The 21,777-nt window shown below is 37.4% G+C and overlaps 2 protein-coding genes across 3 annotated transcripts in view; one reads left to right on the top strand and one right to left on the bottom strand.

The window, feature by feature from the left end:
• The window catches only part of LOC123866616 (transmembrane protease serine 9), a 35,640-nt gene extending 24,844 nt beyond the window's left edge, over nucleotides 1-10,796 (top strand). The window contains exons 8-13 of the mRNA XM_045908272.1: nucleotides 1,366-1,487; nucleotides 4,764-4,990; nucleotides 6,387-6,589; nucleotides 9,717-9,873; nucleotides 9,971-10,129; nucleotides 10,573-10,796. Coding sequence (XP_045764228.1) covers nucleotides 1,366-1,487; nucleotides 4,764-4,990; nucleotides 6,387-6,589; nucleotides 9,717-9,873; nucleotides 9,971-10,129; nucleotides 10,573-10,692 — 988 coding nt within the window. The 3' untranslated portion in view covers nucleotides 10,693-10,796. The remainder of the gene's footprint in view (nucleotides 1-1,365; nucleotides 1,488-4,763; nucleotides 4,991-6,386; nucleotides 6,590-9,716; nucleotides 9,874-9,970; nucleotides 10,130-10,572) is intronic.
• Nucleotides 10,797-12,189: 1,393 nt separating this feature from the next.
• The window catches only part of LOC123866617 (glutamine synthetase 2 cytoplasmic-like), a 34,105-nt gene continuing 24,517 nt past the window's right edge, over nucleotides 12,190-21,777 (bottom strand). For both annotated transcript variants that reach the window (XM_045908274.1, XM_045908275.1), the window contains exons 4-8: nucleotides 19,750-19,963; nucleotides 19,177-19,249; nucleotides 17,083-17,267; nucleotides 14,924-15,063; nucleotides 12,190-13,146 (exon numbers count right to left, since the gene is read on the bottom strand). In XM_045908274.1, coding sequence (XP_045764230.1) covers nucleotides 12,998-13,146; nucleotides 14,924-15,063; nucleotides 17,083-17,267; nucleotides 19,177-19,249; nucleotides 19,750-19,963 — 761 coding nt within the window. In that variant the 3' untranslated portion in view covers nucleotides 12,190-12,997. The remainder of the gene's footprint in view (nucleotides 13,147-14,923; nucleotides 15,064-17,082; nucleotides 17,268-19,176; nucleotides 19,250-19,749; nucleotides 19,964-21,777) is intronic.

Genomic DNA, 21,777 nt, shown 5'->3' with positions numbered 1-21,777 from the left:
GCATCCTGGGAAGTATCACGCGATGTACTGGGGCAATCATCAGATATTTCATCCCGCGCAATCTGAGATGCATTTGTACGAGATCGATGTTCAACAGTACTACAACATACAGCAGCTGCAGCTGCGGCCGGTAATAATTCGGTGTAGTTAATGTCCTCTCCGAGATGATCAGATAGACATTCATTTACTTGAGATTCGCTTAATGATATTAAGGGACTGATTGTATTTCCAAATTCATTGTAAGAAAACTCGGAATTACACATATAAATTTTGTCAAGCTCGATGGTCTGGTCGTATTGATCATATGGACTGTTAGGTCCAGGACATTCCTTGTTTCCGATGTTCTTCTCCTTCTCAATCAAAACATTGTTTAATGTTGACGCCATCGTAGCAGTGCTGGAGTGGTTATAATGCTGTTCATTATTTTGTGATAATTTTACCAAAAGTAAATTTCGAGAAGCACTCATTTTTACTACTCGCGGTTGCGTCCACTCATACGCATTGCAACGCGACCACTGACTTGGGAGCTCCCCCGCTCGCCCCGCGCAGGTCTCCCGCAAGGCACATGCCGCTGCTCGATGGATCCGATCGATCCATCTAGCCATAACACTGTAACTTTTTGTTTCGCAGGATCAGTATAACCAAGACACTGCAATTCTAATTACGGTGTCATGCCATTATAAACTATAAATCTACTTGAAATACAGTGTTTTTGGAATAGTCATATTTCCATAACAAATGATGTAAAATTTTAAATTTATTTTCTGGGGTATGTATCTCAGCAAGACAAATTGAATGGGCGCTATAAACCCAATACACTGTAACTCAAGTTACAGTGTATTGGGTTTACACGGCAGCCCAGCCTAATAGTTGCCAGTTCTGTTATAATACTAGTCCTAGTTTGTCTCTTTGAAGTGGTGGAAATTTTGATCTGAATTTCACTCAGGTGAAGCGGGGTGCAAGAACTAATCTACAATGTTATGTTGCAATTTAGAGACAACTCAGTGGTGCGAAAAATTAAAGTAGGTTATAAAGGTAGGTTATATAAAGATTACAGAATTTATTCTTATAAACCAAGTTGGCAACAAAAAAGAAACTCTTCGAATAAGGTTGTTCTATGAATAAAGAAAAAAATAACTAACAAGTATCTACTTAAACTTTTCACCCGCAGAACCATCTCTGAAATTACTTCACCCTGCATCTAGTTTAGATAGTTAAGTAGTTACCTTCCTTATCAACTATTAAAATCTCGAAGTACTATCCAATTTATTTTCTCATTTCAGTTTTCCTTTCCCCATTTTCGTTAATGGAAGAGGCAAAGTACAGTATCGTTTTGTTTTAAATTTCAACAATAATTTATTACAGATATTGCCAGAAAACGTCTATATGCGGGCGGAAGGTAATAAGACAGTCCGCCTACTGCTATTTGGAAGGTAGCTACTGTTATATGTGGATACGAAGCAAAATGCAGCGGCGAAAGGACCCAGGTGAAATTGCACATAGGTACTTAGCTAACTTTTACATATTAACCATATACTAAGCTTAGCGTCCATCTGATATCATTACCTAACACTTTAGTAAACTTCCGGCTAAAGGTGAACGCACACTTATCCGAGCCGAACACGTTGAACGAGTCGAACGAAACGAATTTTAGAATTCTGTATATTATGTGTTCGACTTGTTCGACGCGTTCGGCTCGGATAAGTGTGCGTTCACCTTAATAAAGCGGAAACAAACCGAGGAAGGAACAGGGGCGGACCGGAAATTTATACATACATAATCCAGACTTCTAGCCTGACTTCTATACGTCGACTGCTCAAAGCACGACGTGATCTGTGGCTCAAAGGTTCTTATTTTCATTAAAGCGAGCATCACACTACTGGTGGGTCGGCTCAGCCCAGCCGGACGGTGAAATTGAGTACAAGACTTAATAGGCTTAGAAAAAAGGCTTAGAGTCGGGCGGTAAAAATCGACTACCTATTTTGCCGGTCGGGTTTTGCCGAACGATAATCTGGTACAGGACAACAATCCGAACGAAGTTGAATTGTGCCTAGCCGATTTGAACATGCTGATTTAGCGAAGATATGCCGAACGGTGTGCTCTACCGATCAGCCAAAAAAATGTTGTAATGGTATACCTCTACTATCGGGTTTTAGCACATTATTCGAGTTCAAGCAAATTTTACGATAGTTCGGCGTTCAGCTAATTAACTGGCCACAACATTCGGAATACCATAATTGCTTTTTACTACAAATACTGCCAAATCTAATGTACCAACTCGCCTAAGTGTGCAGCATATCTAAAAAACCTGTCAATTAGAAAGTCCCAATACTTCATTATCGAGTCAATTTTGTTGACACTTTCCTTAATTGACTTGTCTTGTTCATTTATATTAATTTATTCACGTAAGTACTTTATAGAATTCCGAAACTGTTTCTGAATTAACATGGATTGATCTATAAATAAATTATCACTAGAATTTTCTATTTCATGTATAGGTGTTATTTAAAGGCGCACTCCCAAGCCCTCTCTATACAAACGTAGTTTGGTTCTCATTTTAAAGTTACACGTCAAAGATTCACATAAAAATCTTTGAGCCCATGCAACTTTGAAACCACTAAAACTAAAGATTTTTATGAAAATCTCGCCACCACTACAGACGCAGTTGTTTCACGAACGTGTCAAATAAAGATTGAATTTAATTGATTAGTATTGAAATGATAACCAAACTACAACAGTAGAGAGCCAGCTACAAATAAACTCTTCATATAGCTTTTACTAGCTGATGCTCGCGACTTTATGTACGCTGATTTAGGTTGTTAAAAATCCCGTGGAAATTGATTTTCCGGAGTAAAAACTAGTCTACGGCATTACCCATACAAAAAGTCATGTTAATCCGTTGCAACGTGATTGAAGGACAAACCAATAAACCAACAGACAGACACTTTCGCATTTATAATACGGGTCGTAGTAAGTATATACTATATAGTAGGCGATATGAGACGGCATAGTACCTAAATATACTTTAAATTATATATTTTCAATAGAAGATTAACGACTTTTAAAGTATTAGCCAATAGTAGGCATCTAGGAGCCGAGACTACATATTATTTTCTCCAATGCAAGACAGAAAGTAATAACCTACTTTAGTTTCACTGAAACCTGGTAAACCGTCTCGTTGCCAACTTTTCTCGATATTGCTTACCTACACATGCCTACACTAAATGACTCTACGTAGGCTCTCTCGGAGGCTCGGAAGGACATTGATGGTCAATTTTAGTACCACAGAAATCGATTTTCCTTTCTATTACATACTATTACATAGATTTTATAGTACCTACTATGGTAGGTACTATAAAATCCGAAGCGCGTGACGTTCTGAAAACAAATTACGAAGAAAATGAAAGGGGTATTGCAGCAATGCATACCTACCGGGCTTTTGCTGGTATTATATAATATTATTTTATTTAATTTTCCAGTACCATATTTTTAATGAAATTTTATCGCCATTATTTGTAAAATATGTGCATCGCTCTGAGTTTTAATACCAGTGGAGTGCTCCGATTTCACAAAATTGAAAATTCGGCGACGGAATTGGATAATTTGGCAACTGGAGTCAAACGAACATAATACTTAATATTGGCCTTTTCGGTGCAATATAAGTCACATGATAGTAATTAATTTTGTATATTAAATCAAATATTACTATTTTTATTTACTTTACCTAAACAAGGCGACCCAATAGGATATTAATCGGATTTCAAAATATAATAAATAGTCTAAGAAAGGAGTCCCGATTACTTATAGAAAGGAATGTGATAATTTGATTTGGATGTTATGGTTCTCAAGTAATTTTCCTCTATCATGCTATTACTTATTAGTATAATTTTTTGAGCTCAAAGCTTACTAATTTGGTAGGAATTCGATATGAAATTTTATCGTTGTAGATATTAAAAGAATTGATAATTTTTTAAGCCAGAATCTGCCTCCGATAAACCATTTTTAATACATTGAAATAATTTATGATTGGAATAATTTATATCTATTTAAGTATTATGAAATAGATACCTACTCTGCGATGTATTCATGGACGTATAGGTATATGGTATCTATTTTACAAAGGTTTCCTTTATATTCCATTCGAGACTTGGCAGACTACCAGTTTTTACTTATAGGAAAATTGATATTGCATCTACAAATAAAATTATTGTTACATATTTGCAACGAAATTGGCAGAATTTAACAGTCAAGGCTGGAGTAAGCCTGAATGAATGACATAAAGAGCACCACTGATTCAAAATGCGCCTCCGTTGGGCATTTAATAAAACGCGCTCGTTTTGCCCGCGTTCTTTCAGTTATATGTATATTATTATAATGGCTTAGTTAAAACCGTCATTTTCTTAATATTGGTATATACTAGAGTAGTATCTAAGTCAACCCTCGATCCTCAGATTCGTATTTTGTTGCGAATTTGTCTCGAGGTGCGCCATTCCAGTCATTCGCCAAAGGCGCCAATTTTACTCGAGCCCGTGGCGCTGCACGTCTGTTCGTTTCATGCGTTCCATTCGGACTGCGAACTATAGAGAAATAACTATTTATTACTCTTATGTACCTCAAGAATCTCTTGTAGGTAGAGGCGTCATTAACTTTGCCGTTTCGCACAGCTGTTACCAAAGATATTGCATTTTGGTTACCTACTCGTACTTATATAACTTTGTAGCGATTACACCTCAGGATATGTACAATGTTGTTGCACTTTACAGAACACAACGTTATGGAATCAATACCACAGCCAGTGCCTGCAATTCACCCAGAAGACTCCAGAGCATTTTCTACCAGGATGCCTCCATGCGGTAGGATAGGGAGATATCGCGGTTCACCGAACGCTCGGCTGCGAGCCAAAATGCGAGATATGGTCCGCATTATAGGAGGCAGACCGGCTCCACCTGGCAAATGGATCTGGCAAATTGCTGTCCTAAATCGATATAAGGTAGGTATAATATTACAAGCACTAAATATATTATGGTCTTTTTAATTTTTTAAAGCTACACCCTCTGGTTTTTGTTAGACTAAGTATCTCGAAATTTTTCGAGTATCTAGGCTCGACTCAGCAATCTTAGAAAAACTTTTCAGTGGTCATTCAGTGTATCAGCCAAACAATCTTTGATCATTTCCAAATTAGGTTGCTATAACATTGGTTCGCCAACAACGAATTAGTTAACTAATTAATTAACCCAAGTCATATTAAAGTTTAAGAGTGTCTGGTAGGCAATACATGACGTGATTTCTAATACTATTCCGAAGAAAATATAAAAAATACACCTAATAGTTTAACGAAAGATTTTAATGTTTTCGCTACCTGTTATGTAGCTATGTTTTGTGAAGTTAACATTTATTTATCTGTCAAAGCCACCATGATCCAAACTTCATAGTCGACTACTTCTGACGAGATCAGTTTGAAACTCAAACTTCCACTCAAAAATAATAAGCTATAAATTAAGTACCCTAGCGACGTAAAGTTAATGTAATTTATTTCAACTCTTAAAACAGAATCACAAAAAATGCTCGTTCCTCTTTCCGTGCAATCCAGACAAAACAATTTAATGGGCAACAACATTTTAATAGACTTTACTTTTCCAGCAGAACAATTTTATCCATCCCTTATTAACCATCCCTTACAGCACACTAATGAAGAAGATTAAATGTCAATATTGCCAGGCATATAATATTCCTTGGCGGCAAATTTTCTTTCATTTCTACCAAGGAACCCGACCGTTCCAAGCCAATTTACAGTCTACTGAACAATTTTAGCTGTTTGCAAAACAAGAAGATAATGTTTCATTATATTAAACTTTCACTGTTTTAGTAGAAATGTCTCTTGTCATTATACATTTTGTAGAGTTCTCATGAAAACAAAGCAAATGAATCGAAATTCGACTGTCCTGCCATGTACCTACCATTGGAATCTCCATCCATCATTAGAGATGCTCCATGGAACCATAATGATCTACCTATTGTTATCCAACCACACGTCTCACACATTTTAACTCAACTAGAAAAAATTGGAAGTAGCCAAAAATCAGTTAACAATTTCGACGGAATGACAACAACATACGAACAAAGCTACTAAAAGGATCTTAAAAACAATTACGTTTCTAAACTTATCATCTTCATAAATCAATCGAAATCCACTGCTAGGTCTTGGTTGGTATCTCGGAGGGAATTTCACATGACACCGCCTGAGCCCAGTGTTTAATGTCGTCTGTCCACCTAGTTAAGGTCTTCCAACGCTGCGCTTTCTTATCTAGTGAGAGGTCACCATTTTAGCACCTTGGGACCCCAACATCTATCCATTTTTCGAACTAAACTAAGCTTGCTTTTATTAGGAGGCGTTCTGTGGCGGCACACTGGTGTCTCTCCGCTGGGTGGTGACAGCCGCGCATTGCGTGAGGAAGCGTCTGTATGTGCGTCTGGGGGAGCACGATTTGCTCGTACGGGGCTACGGCGAGGTCGAGATGAGGGTCACTGAAGCCGTCATACATCCGCACTACGACCCCGACACTGTCATCAACGACGTGGCTTTGTTACGGTGAGCATAACTTACGTGTAACTCTCTGCTGGATGGTGACAGACGCGCATTGCGTGAGGAAGCGTCTGTATGTGCGTCTGGGGGAGTACGATTTGCTCGTACGGGGCTTTGGCGAGGTCGAGATGAGGGTCACTGAGGCAGTCATACATCCGCACTACGATCCCAACACTGTCATCAACGATGTGGCTTTGTTACGGTGAGCATAACTTATAAAGTATAAACATAAGAGTTTAGGAAGTGCCTTTATTGTGCGGCTGGGGAAGCATGACTCGCTCGTGCATGGCTGCGCGTTACGGAAACATCGAGAAGCGGATCACCGAGACCGTTGTACATCCGCAATCTTGGACGGATTAACGTCCAAGTCCGTAATACATTCCCGACAATGTGGACTACTATAACTGTTGTGCACAATTCTCTAAATTAAACTAAATTGACAGATCTATATCTTTTCCGCAGGGACACTTATTAAAGAGAACAATATAATATTTAGACCTGCCATTTAAGTTCATTTTGGAGAGTTTCAATCGACAATGTTATCAACGATGTCGCGTTTTTAAGGCAAGAATTACATTTCTCTTAAAATAATAAGAAAGCCACGACTGAAGTTCCCTCTCCCACTGGAAAAAAATGTAGCCTGAAATGGTTTTGTGTTGTAATGGTAAAGATACTAGGTATTGAAGTCACCCTAATCTTTGGCTTACGGAGATCTGCGAGTCTGAGACATGCGACCGATAGCATTATGCTAAGAGATAAGTAGGTATGCACTAGCGCATATTCATTTTTATCTACGTAAATGATTTTTATTTCTTATACAAGAATTATTGATTTGCGCGTCACATCGTTTATCATTAGGCAAATGAGTGGTAAGAAACAAAATGGGCCTAAATAATTTTGTATAGGTTTTGCTTCAGGCCTTTTATATATTTTTGTCATAGAAATAAAATAAAATAAAACAAAAATTAATTGAAATAAAATCTGTTAACTTTGCAAGATAGACCCAACTTAACAGGCTCCTAACAAATCTAATCATGCTCCATTTTACTATGTTGACTTAGCACAAAATGTGTTAAATCCTACTAAACCCATATAAGTCTTGATCGAGGGAGATAAATGCCTTACACTCGATCAGCACTTTCCAAGCATCGTAAATTATTCTGCTCAATGTACGCTTGCGTAAATTAATGAGATATTTACTTATCTTGAAAGGGTGGCAAAATAATTGGGGATTACATACATTTGATGTTGAACACAGATTTCATATGAAAAACTAACGGTCGACATTAATATTATTAATCTCGGCCAAGCGCTAGTCTGTAAATAATTTAAAAAAAAAGATTGGTTATTATTAACTAATCTTTTTTTTTAAATTTTAATTTACAGACTAGCGCTTGGCTGCAACCAATCTATCTGTAATCTGCCGATAAATTACTTAGCAACATTGTTATATGACACAAATTAAAATTCAATAGTCTTTTTTGACCAATAACAATACAGTGGACCCGCGGTAGTCCGACAAACGTTTTGTAGGACATTGTCGAACTATCGAATTTGTCGGATTATAGAGTACTGCCTAAGACCCCCTATAGTCCGGATTTTTTTACAAAAGAGTACCTTGTAATCCGACGAATTACAGATCCAATGATATGATTCTATATGTTATACATACTCTAAAGTACAAATCATACTTCAATATGTATGTCAAATTTAGTAAATTCAATAATAATAGACATGTCGGATTACAGGGGGTGCCGGATTAGACAGGGGGGATTACCGGGGGTACACTGTATTGCGAAGTAACTTCAACGGATTACAGATATATTATAATTTCGACCGTAAAAATGTACGAGTACTTCAGAGCTATAGCAGAAATTATGTCAACTTTAACAGATTTCTTATCTCTCAAATTAACATTACATTGTACAGCACATTCAATTAATGTACTACAGCATGGTAGGCTGGTAACAGTACTTCTTATGTTTTTAGAGTTTATTCCACTTTTATGTAGTCCACCAGTGATCTCTATGTATTACGTATCCACACGTATTCCCTTGAATGTATCTAATGTTATATTGTCAGCCCATAAAAATTTTACTGGCACAATAATGTCAGGATAAATTTTCCTATTGTTTGTTTTATGTTTTCCAAACTATTACAAGGATACGAGGAATCGTGAATGCCTACGCGGCTATATATTTTGTGACTCATGTTTGATCTAGAAAAAGGTTATGTATGTGTATTATGAACTGCTGATCGTTGGAGTATCGTGGATGGAGTTGGAAAAACCGTTTCAGTCGTGTCTGCAATCTCAATTGTTGCGTTTGGCTGAATAGTTAGACGTATTCTATTGTCTAAAGGCTGAATTAGTTTTAGCCAATAGTGAGAAAGCATTGGCCAATCAGGGATAATTGCGATCCTCACACTGTACTCTGTTATTTTACCGTAACTAACCGCCTATCGTCCGTCAACTGTTTGATGAAACATTTGTTTGATTTGCTTTCGATTTATTAGTTAGGGTCAACCCTGGTTACTAAGATGTAGTAAATAGTAGGTATATGCAGCCTGTGTCGCTACGCGTATGTCTCACATTTGCAAGCGTACAAATTCTTCACTTTTTAATTTCCTATCATGAATTTTATAATGTCTTTGGCAGGTATTGTTAGAAACTACATTAACATTTATGCAGGTTATGTTTTCGATACACTCTACCAACAAATTCGTGAGCAAATATTCTTAACTTTGTTGTATATGTAATGTAATACCAAAGGAAAAGCTTTTATACCGGGTAAATTTTCTGTACAGGCTTATGTAATATTTTATACCCAATGCTCAGTACACATTCTGAATTATGAATCTTATCTGTTTTCTTCATGATTGGGTCTGTTTTCCGCATGCAATATGTTTTGCGAGAATGCGGCATTTGAACTTCCTTTTTCATGAGACTTCTGTTCTGATAACATTTGGTAGTGGATAATGGAAAGTATGTGTGATTCAATAGTGAATCAGTCGGTATACTGTGGCTAATCTTGCTGTGCATAATCTTTGCATTGAATCAGTTTATGTAATATACTAGGATGAATAGGATGGAAAAATTAGAAAATCTAATTTTTAGTACTTTTTATTGTTTTAGATTGCCCGGGCCAGCAAGGCCGGAACTTGGTCACGGTATAGCCTGCCTACCCAAGCCGCATCAGATATTGCCTCCACATTCCAGCTGCGTTATTCTCGGATGGGGTAAGAAACGCCCCACAGACGTCCATGGTACAAGAATCCTTCATGAAGCTCAGGTAGGTAATTTTTATAAACAACACACACACACATATATCACACTTTCTGGAATACGAATGTATGAGCTTTGTCTATCTGGAGTTTTATTGGTATCAGGTATCAACAATACAGCAGGGCGTGTGTCGTCGCTCGTACTGGCAGTACGCCATAACGGACGACATGGTTTGCGCGGGCCGCGGACACAGGGACTCCTGCGCCGGCGACTCAGGCGGGCCCCTTCTGTGCAGAGATCGGAATATGCGTTATGTTTTACAGGTACCTATTATACCTGTGTATTTAAAATACCTGCATGTATATAGACGGATGTTTGCCCTAGTTATAACAACCAAATAAATATCAGTAGATTGCGATTGTTAGACAACCCCCGATAAGTTAAGGTTACAGTAACTAGAAAAGAGCTGATAACTTTCAAACGGCTCAACCGATTTTCTTGGATTATAGCTAAGTACACACTCGATCAAGCCACCTTTCGAACAGAAAAAAAAACTAAGTTAAAATCGGTTCATTAGTTTAGGAGCTACGATGCCACAGACAGATACACAGATACACACGTCAAACTTATAACACCTCTTTTTTGGGTAAGGGGTTAAAAAACAACAACGAACCGCATTTATAGAGTCTTGCCATACTCGTATCATAAGTGCTATAAATTGTCCTATATTATTTTAATTTTCATTTTAATTCATTTTAATTTTCAGGGAATCACAAGTTTTGGAGACGGCTGCGGCAAACGCGGCAAATATGGGATTTACACTAGGACTGCGGGCTATGTGAACTGGCTCCGTGACGTCATGAACTACAAATACTTCGATGATTGATGCGAAACGATCACAATGTGAGGGAAATTGAAAGCGATATAGAATTTCGACGTAAATGAGATTATTTCGGTATTTTATTTTGTCACCTTTAAAAAATACTGTAGTGTTATACGTTCTTTACAAAATATGTGAAAACTCTTTAGTAAACTTTACTTAACAACTTCACGAATTTGATATACTTACCTACTTTAAAATTATTTACGCTGAATTGAGAACAATTCTACATACTAATGTTAGTGGTTTTATCTCTATTAAGTTTAACTTATTATTTCTAAACGAATGAAAAGATAGGTATTATAATATTTATTTACATTCATAATTCTTGTGCCTCGTTATGTGAAGAGATATATATTTTATGTGAATGGCCTTCCAAGTTCACTAATTTATTTGCATAGTGTGACCTAAACGATGAAACGGTTGGCCTGTTTTGGTTAACTGGGAAAATATTTCTCTTTAAAGCCAAAATTCACAACAAATACCTACCTACCTTGTGTTTGCGTAGCGTCGTCAGGTATTATTACTTGACGTTGGTAAACAATGCTTTACTTTGGGTAGCTAGGTACCTTCTGGTTTAGGATGTTACAAAATTTAAAAAACCCCTGACACAAAAACCTCTATAAGAAAACTAGAAAAGAGCTGATAATTTTCAAACGGCTCAACCGATTTTCTTTGATTATAGCTAAGAACACTCACGATCAAGCCACCTTTCAAACACAAAAAAAAACTAAATTAAAATTGGTTCATTCGTTACTATGCCACAGACAGATACACAGATACACACGTCAAACTTATAATACCCCTTTTTTTGGGTCGAGGGTTAAAAAAATTGCAAGAAACAAAATTTAGTAAGTATTCTAGACATGTTTGAGTATTGTAAAATACACATTGTACCTAAGTAAGTGCATTTTTCGAACAAGTTTAATGAAAAAAATGAAATAGGTCGACAAGACATGGATGGCGTTGTAGCAAATAAGTGGAAGATCGCAAGGTCTCCTACAATTTCTTATTATTTAATTTTCTAGCTTGTAAAGATCTTAGCTTTGGTCTCTATAGTGCTGTAGTATCTAATTACCAACCTTTGTGAAAAGAAAAATGAAATAAAAATCATGTGTGTATTATTTAATTTTACTTATTGCTTTATTCTATTCACTTTTTATGTAAGAGATGAAATTTTCATAACAAGATACTTGCAGTTGCCTATAAGACTAGCACCTCTCCGCCAGAAGTACCTGTTTTCACTCGGATCTTACGACTCTTCAAATTGCTCTGCTTCCCTGCGAAAAATCACGCAAATCCCAGGTAATGTACCTACCTCAATTTTTAAATTGACTCCTAAAAAAAGATTCAGGCCGTCGACAGGTATTTTTTATCGTTATGTATGCTAGTTATAAGTTAAATAGCATATTTATTAAGTCGACTTTTTTGTTCAAATTATTATTTATTAGATAAGTACTGTAACTATTTGCTGAAAGCGATGAAGATTTTTTCGCCTGTTCATTTTTATTACAGCATAAATCTAAGAAGATCCCTTGTTTAACAAAAATACAAACATTAATTAGGTAAGAAGGTATAAAGGCAAGAAAAACAGAGCAGAGTTTTATGTTAATCATGCAATAAAATTATTTTTTATTTGTCTATTTTGCTGGAATTAATATTAACACTCGGCAAAGGTTTTCTTAAGATTCAATCACAGCAACGAAAATATCATGAACACGCCCTCCCTCTGGTTCTTTATTGATGCATGTAGGCCGTACGGTTCATGCACGAACGTAGATCTGCCCCCCAATTGTGTAAGAAAAATCTACTCATCGTTATTGTAATCGGTAGCAAATTCTGCCCCTTGATTGGCTGTGAAAAACGTAAACAGCGAATCAACCAATCAAAGGGCAGAATTTGAAGTCGATTACGATAACGAATAATACGTTTTTCTTATACTATCGGGGGACTGATCTATCCTTTAAACCTTGGTTTGTAATGATTCTAATAATAATTAAAATGTTTATTTACGTAATTTGTCGAAAGGAAAGATAATACAGACTTTTATTAAAATAAATTAAGTAAACTGAGCCCCTCTAAAGAATGGATTTGTTTTATTTCTGAATTTTCTGACATCAAATAATAAAGTTATTGAGTCGAGATAATTCCAGCTTGAAAGTCTGCTTTTAACTTTATTATTTGGTGACCCATATAAATGTACATCCAGATATAAAGTCGCTGGCGAGAATTGGGTGGATGTGGAAGGCTGAGGACTAGGTATAAACGTAACATAACAATAATATAAACATGTCCAATTAAAAAAAAAAAACTATTCATCAAATATACAGGTTCTGAGCATGATAGAGATGAGGCGATACGGATCGGCATTGGCCGCTGGGCGACGATCCTCCAAATAACCACGTTTATCTTCAGAGACTTGTCGTGGTATCCTCACTGCACAGCTTCTGTTTGCCACACCTGAAACCAATGCAAGTCGTAATAAAAAAAAACACTACTGCCCTGCCAAAAATAAACTACTTAAAAGTAAAAAAAACACATTTAAAAATAGCGCACTATAAATAGTAGCCACCATATTGAACTTTTTTTTTAATTTTCCAGCGTCACTCGAGATGACGTTAGATCCCATAATAATGGGATATATGGTATCCCATATATCCTTTATTCAGACATTTACTAAAATAAGTCACTATGATGCCTGACAACACTTTTTTGGGCAGTCGTGTAAAAACATTGTAGCCCGGGGATATGAAACAAATTAAATTAAATAATTCCTGGAAAGCACGATTTTGGTGTGAACATTAATAAATAATTTGTTGTTCAACACAAAATGTCAAAGTCCTCATCGACCCGAGTGCCGCTAAAAGCTTTATGTGGGGTCAAAGATCACTAGAAACGGGTTTTGTGAATATTTCAATAATGGTTATAGAACAAAACTGAATTGAAAAATTACCTACTAGCTAAGTATTGCCCAGCAAACGTTGCAATGCGCGTACGTTGATGATAATAATGTCAGAAATCTTCTCACAAATCCTAATAACTAGTGAACTAATTATACTATCTTACACAATTGGATAAATGATACATTTTACCTATAGGATCGCAAAGGGACAACAAATGCGGTCATGGCAATCTCCAAATGACTCTGCTTTGATGATATTTTCATCACGACAAACATATCGCTGGCTCACTACTGAGAACGGGTGTCCAATCAAAATGCTAACGGTTTGGCCATAGTCTACCTCGCTGGCCAAGTGCGACTCTACACCTTTGAGAACTCTCAGGTGCGCGGGTTTTCCTTGTATTCCTTCACTGATAAAGCAAGTGATATTCAATCGCTTAAAATTAAAACGCGCATAACTCCATAAAGTTAGAGGTGTGCCTGGGCTCGAACTCCCGACCTCCCGAGGCCGACGTCTTAACTACTCGGCTAACACTGCTTTTTTAACCGACTTCCAAAAAGGAGGAGGTTCTCAATTCGTCGGAAATTAGATCATATATATTAGTCCATTACAGCACAGTGTATTGATGTGGTTTCAGGTAACGGGTTGAGAGATAGCTGCTTAAATTATTCAGCCTCTACGTAAGGTAAGTCTCGCCTTTGAAACTGGCACTTTCAAAGTGATTTAGTAGGATGGACTTTACATACAGTTGCCGTGTAAAAGATAAACCTAAACAGAACGTTCTTAGTGCAGAATTTTGAACTAATGCGTTATAAATGGATTTAAAGGTGAAAAGAAGGATCTATGCCTTCACAACAAACTCGCCAACAAACTGCGGCGCAGTTTGGCGAGAGATAGTTTATAAGGAACTTTTTGTGTCCTTAAATAAATAAAGTAGTTTTAATTAGTGATTAATCTTTGAACATCCCTTGGGATCTCTTTGATGTTCCAGGATAATAGCTTTTTTCGGTCATCAAGATACAAGCTAGACCGTGAAGGGGCCGTGAAAAGTAAAGACAAGCTGACAAACATAGAGACTACAGATACTGAAAAAGACTATAGCGGCTATAGAGACTGAAATTTTTACAGGGTATAGACTATAGAGGCTGAAATCTTTACAGCGTAGGTAGACCAGGCTGAAATCTTTACAAAATTACAGCATAGGTAGACCAGACTTAGAATTAAAACGAACACCTTGGGAACCATAACTCTATCTCGTTTTAACGGCGTCTTATGTCTTGTGGTCCTAGCACAGTGTAAGTAAGCTCTGTGGATCTAAGCATTAAACATCTTGCCTGCAGTAAAGTCCCGAATGCGCGGCATGCCGTGCTTGCCGGTAAGACGCCGCGCATTGTCGGCTCCGTTATTTGCGTCGTACTCGTTGATATGCGCGCCGTGTCGCCGTGAGAGCTTGTCTATAGCCCTTTCTATCACCCTGCCGAACAAGAAGCTCCTTGATTGACAAACACCTTGAATTATAGGCTATAGAAACGCAGACCTCATTCCAGTTTCCGAAAAACTCACAACGTCAGATTTGACGACCTCTCAGGCACATTCTGAGCGCTGTATTCTTAAAATCAGAGGTCCGAATTCGATTCTCATCTCGGTCAAAATAATGATTTTATAACCGACTGAAGTCTGGCTCAGTGGGACAGGGTACACCTACAGCCAAAGTCGTGGCGCCAAGTGATTTAGCATTCCGATACAATATTGCGTAGAAAACGATTACGGATTACGGAAAACTGCCGAATGGCCGACTTTCTTCTACTATAGTATCAATATTTTGATGGTGTCAATACTTTTAGTGTCTATAAACCTTCCATTTTTGAAATTACAGGCACGGATATCATCCATGAATGGTGGCAATAGACACTCCGTTTCTTCAATCCATTTACCCAAGTTATGCACATTACATACCTAAGCTAAAGGGTTTGGAATTTTCTACAGAAACACCATTTTAGTAAAAATTATTCTGTTTTACAATATTTTTCGGTTAATTGACCCGGACATTCTATTTCAAATTATTTACGACGTATTAAACTAAAATTAAATTGAAGTGGCAGTCTGTGACTTAAAAGATGTAAAATTTGGATCATTTTGGCCGAAGCCGAAGCTGAAGTCGAAGGTTCCATTGGCCACTAGTTATATACCAAATGGCTTTGTACACATTCGCTGAATACATTCCCAAAGCTTTTCAGATAGGTACCGACCTAGTACATACGAGGGGCATAAACTGACGAGCGACTGGATTAGATTCTAAGCCCGTACAGCGCTCACTGCTGATTACAGTACTGTTTTATTGCGAACGCGATGCAAAGCAAGTCAAACGGCTCACTGAGTTTACCGAAATATCTGAAAGCTATCCTGTATGCAAATGGAGTATATAGCTAAGCCCATGATGATTCCCGTGTTAAATTAAATATTTTATGTTACCACTAGACTAACTTAAATGATAATCTTGACATTAACGGGTTGGATACGGGTGCAGATTTTTACCTAAAATAGCAGACTTCTGAACTTAACCTATTTAATGTTAACATTAAAATATTATACCATTCCATTTGGTACCTATATAGCGGTATATTTAGTACGTAAACAGAAAGTAGTACCTACAAAAGAAACCTGAGGAAAGGTAGGAAATGTAGGTAAGGTGGTGATTGTGATGATGATGATTGATTCATTTAGTCTCAAGCAGCTAAGGGCTCGAGGGCCTTAAGTTTTTTAAATGAGCTACCTATGTCAGACTCTCAGGAGATTTCGTTCCGGGCCGCATTGATCTTATGCATTATTTATGAAGATTTATTGCAGTGAAGCAGCTATTTTCTTGACTCTGATAACAAACGCTTGATCATTACTGCAGATTACCTGGGGAATCTTAACATTACCTTGTTAATCTGAGGTAGGAAACAATTTTTCGCAATTTGGTGGACTTCAGATTAATTAGTTAATTTCAACTCTAATTAGTTTACGCAATTTAGCAGTAACATACTCGTCGTATAGGTACACCGATAATGTAGTCTCTAAATATCTTAAAGCATTAGAACGTGTTCGTGCATTTAAAAGAATGTCAATTTCGTGATTCTCGATATTAGGATAACCTCAGAGTAAATGGGCCTAAATCTAATTTGTAAATTCTATGTATTAATATCAATTTTAACATACTTACTTCCACAAAACCAAGGAGATTCTCAATGAAGATGATGATGCTCACTTTTAGTTCACAAGGTTTTCATGAACTTTTTCGATTTGCGATGTCTACTTTAAAGAATGCTTTTGCAAAACACCAGAGTTGTATGAGAGAATGCCAAAAAAGCGAAATGCCAAAATTGAAGACATTTTGAAATACAACCCAAAATTTTATTGATTTATTCAGAGAGGGTAAAATGACGCAATATCGTTGCATTTCAAGATAAATAGTTGCTTAAAATATACATTAGAATACATTTCTACTCACAATATTCCATCTTCCTCTCTCATGTCCTTGGAGGAGAAGTACACGAAGGTGCCGTTACCAGGCCAGTCCGCGACGGGCTGTGGTTCAAATGAGGCTACAGTGCCATACTCTTCAGCTAATCTGCTCAGAATGTAGCGGGCCATCCATAAATCATCAGCTGCTTTTATACCAGGACTCGGTCCTACCTGCGTATAGGTAAATAAACTTAAAAATGTGCTGTTAGGGCACCTCTCACTAGGACACTAGTGGCGACGCAACCAGTCGCCTTACCAACAAAATCTATACAGCTCAATGGAGGGTAAGAGTACCTTGCCTACCTGGCGTCCGCTTGGTTGCGCAACCAATTTGGTGGTGGAGAACACCGGACTTAGGTGCTCGGAGTAGGGATTAAGCCTTGAAAAGGTAACATATAGACATATTATTTTCGCAATAATAGTATTTTCATTGATATATTTTTTTTTATGCATGTGTTTCAAAAAGTTACGTGATAAATTGGTTTCTTCGTGTTCGTAAATGCTTGGAGCTTATACGAGTATTTTATGGATTGATGATCATTTTATCGCTTTACATTGAAAAGCCATCTCACGAACTCGAACAAAATGCTATTCTTACTTTTGTTCGAGAAAAACATTTGTGCTTGTGACAAAGGCAGTGCATGATAAATTTAGCGATAACTGACGTGGAATTGAAGTTCAGGTATAAATATTACAGCTATTTCAGCGTTTACAAGGTGATCGCAAAGAAAATACAGCCCGACGACCCGCAGAAGGTGTCCGTATGCTGCTTCAAGAGCCTTTAGAGGCGTATGGAACAGATCCCGACGCTTAATTTAATGCTGGTGACATTAGTCGCAGGTTACGTCAGCTCCTAACCAAAGATTTAATATAATACTGTAACTACTTGGTGAGAAGTGAGAACCTTACTTCATATGCACTGAACCCTACTTCACATTATGTGATCACCATTAGAATATATTATTATTCATGTAGGTAACACATTACGGGGAAAAACGTTAAGAGGATGACGACAGTGATGAATCTAGTGAAAGCTTTTCCTGAGATTGACTCTTTATTTACCGGAAAGCTGCTCGATTCGATTTATTTACGAGTATATTCCTCATCTCTGCAAGAAGTCTTCAATAAAGGCACTAAGTATACGCATTTATATATAGCTATGTAGGTATGTTATTTGACTAATTATATTTTTCGCGATTTTGATTAAATGTTTTTGGGATTCCGTAGTAAAATAAGAAACCTTATACCTTACCTTAACGCAAAGTAAGGTTATCTATACCTTACCTCGCGTGAAGGGCATGGAAATAAGGCTGAAGGATACCCTCTAGGGTCTGCGCCCACTGGCAGCATGGCACCTGCCACGACCATAAAAATCGTGAGTTAGAAATGTTAGTCTTAGTACGTTAAAAATTAAGGGTTTTGCCGATTTTCAATGTTATCGTTAGTTATTTTGATTGGCCAATTTCAAATACTCCTATGATTCTCCAATTTTGGTACACTTTGTAAAGCCAAAACACAACTTTTGTTTTAATTTGTCCTATTTAGGTCAAATCGTAATATAATATGACCCATCTAATAAAATACTATCTACTTAGTACGAATATACGGATTATCGTGGTCTGGCTTAATTGGTTTTTCTTTCGAAGATGTTTGATCCTCTAAAAAGCTCTCCGTGATCAATTTGGGATTTTTCTTTTTGAGGAAAACTAAAGCAAATAACAACACTGATAAAACAAGAAATTTTTCCTGAGATTACTTTTATTTACGGGTAATAAATTCGCTCTTCTTAACAATATTTTACGGATGGCTCATGGAAATTATAAAGACTGCACCTTTAAGAGGGGTCACAGATGTTAGTTTCTAGAATATGTCTGCAATAGTATGAAGCAAGTGACGGAGAGAGCCCTGTTAAACGTAACGTTAATGACTCGTGCCAAGCCAGGGTGAGTCCGGTATACCTACCTACCTACATAGTACCTACTTACTACTAACGTAATAGGATAAGTGTAGATCTTTTTGTGAATTAGGTCTAAGGTCAGTCAAAAAGCTTCACTTCAAACAAACAGTGTGATATACCCACCTGATAATTCCACTGTGATGGAGTGGTGCCGGGGTTTATGCCATTGATTTGCACCCCCGCGAAGAGACAACATCTGCAACATCGGTAGTTCTCAATAGGTCCGTTTTCCCATCACTGATACTGACTTAAGCCCTGCTCAGTGCCATGCCAGTCGAAACGAGACATACAGACAGACCTACTTGTAAAACTTTTCTCTAACATAAATCTGTCTCATTGGTCATGAGTTAGGAGTTTATGACTAAAGTCTGTGTACAATCAAACTAGATATAGTACGCGGACAGGTCGAGATGGCAACCGGAGTGGGGACGCCCCGCACCTGCACAGCCCCCGCGCTAACCCGCTGCGGGTGCGCGCGGGTGACGTGCGGGTGTGCGGGGCGTCCCCCTCCTCATACCCCAATTGCCATCTCAACATGTCGCGTACTATATTTTTGACTAGCAATATAATCTTTAAGCTTACGTACTTATTTTCTGGTGCGTTACTGTGCACACGCACTTAGGTAGACATATTTTGCGGTTATAAGCCACTAGGGAGTACCTACTTACTTCAGTCTTGAGATTTTGGACTTTTTACCTGTAGAATGCCTCCATAAGATCCCGGGCGACAATTTTATCGGCCCCGATAGCGCAGTAGTAGGGGCCAGGTGGGGCAGGAAATCCGCCCGGGGGCCACCCTAGAGGCCTCGCATCCGTTGTCGTAAGGAAAAACTCTTGATTGAACCCAAACCACGGCTCCTCAACTTCGCCCTTTTCACAGAGCAATGTACATTCCTTGCGGTGATTACTAACTGGAAAGAAAGTACTGGAGTCGAATGAAGTACCTACTTCTAAGATTCAGGTGCATAAGAGGCGCTTAAACTTAAGGTTACCGTTAAATTTTGACTGACATTAAAAGTAAAATGGGTTGCACAAGTCAAGGTTACCTTTGTGTTTAATTATGAATAGCGGTTTGAGGAACCCACTTAGCTTTTTAACTCTTATTTTTTTAACTTTAACCGTTTGTCATGCAACTGGACTTAAGAAAGGATTTTGAGATATTCCATCCGAGAGCTAGCTAGTCTAGTTAGTAGAGCTAGTATAGATATTTATTATTATTGCGTGCTTTTAGACTGCAAATATCTTATCTTCATGCATGAACGATGATTATGAAATGAAGTTTATTTATTTCTTTTATTTAGAACAGCTTGTGCTACATAAGATAGGTACTTCAAGACTCTACTACCGGTTCCGAAAGCAGATTCTATTAGTAGGAAAACATAGACTTTGCCAGTTATACCTACTTAATAGTTTTTATACTCAAGTAGGTAATTTAGGTAATTATAGTCCGTACTAAATGACTTCCCGCGCGCCATTTCAACTCTATGGGTCAACTTTCATGTCAAAAGTACGTTGGTTTCACCTAAAATAAGGACTAAAATCGTATTTTTAACCCCCGACCCAAAAAGAGGGGTGTTATAAGTTTGAAGTGTGTATCTGTGTATCTGTGAATCTGTCTGTGGCATCGTAACTCCTAAACTAATGAATCGATTTTAAACAAATAAATATATTTAGATTGCCAGATGTCCTTCATAATTGACTACAATGTGTATAAGGGACGTTTACATTATCAACAGTAGTGTTTTGTTACCTATGAATAGGTAATTATGAAATTTATCCGCTCAGCCGCTAACGAGAACACTATTTGTGCAAGTATACAAGTACATAATATCCACCTGTTATAGTTAAAGCGAAAACACACTACGGACTAATAAAAGTGATCTGGCTGAGAAAAAATCTACTCGCACACTTTACATGGAGCTGCACAAACTAGACTTATACTGTCTACTAGAGTTCTACTTATATCTGAACAAATTCCATAAAATAGTTTAAGAGCGAAAAATTTGCGAACTTAGAAAATCTGGTGTTTCTGAAAAGTTACGTAGAACCTAACTGAATACTAACACAGCATTATTTTTTCAAAACATAACTTTTTGGAAATTTGCCATATTATTTTGACTATAACTAAAACTCTAAATATTTTGCAGTTAACAGCTTTTTATGGCCCCGTAGTAAACAAGTAATACTTATAGTTTCACCATGTCCGTCCGTCTATCTGTCCATCCATGCATTCGTCTGCGGCTTTGCTCAGGGACTATTTGTACTAGAAAGCTGTAACTAGCATGAGTATAGAGAGAAAGCCAGCGTGCGCCAGAGCGTCGTCATTTTATAAAATCTGAAAGTTTCTCTGCATTGTCCCCAACACAGGGAGGAACGATTAGCGACTATGAAGTTGGTATCAAAGTTTAAGGGTGTCTGGCAGGGGGTTGCCACGATACTAAGTGTATGGCAATGTATGACGTGATTTCTAATACTATTCCGAATAAAATATAAAAAAATAGTCGTAAAATTTTGTTCACACCTTCATTCAAAATTCAAATTCAAAATATTTTTATTCAATTAAACTTTTACAAGTGCTTTTGAATCGTCAAAATAATCTACCACTGGTTCGGAATGCCGTTCCCTGCCATTATCTGTTATCTCCCAAGCCACCATGATCCATAGCATGATGAGCAGACTTCATAGTCGCTGATCATTCCACCCACGCAAAGCTTTCAGCTTTTAT

This window comes from Maniola jurtina, chromosome 7 (genome assembly GCF_905333055.1).
Source record: "Maniola jurtina chromosome 7, ilManJurt1.1, whole genome shotgun sequence".
NCBI lineage: Eukaryota > Metazoa > Arthropoda > Insecta > Lepidoptera > Nymphalidae > Maniola > Maniola jurtina.
The sequence above is the reverse complement of the archived record's forward strand: the minus strand, read 5'-3'. Positions and strand labels throughout refer to the sequence as shown.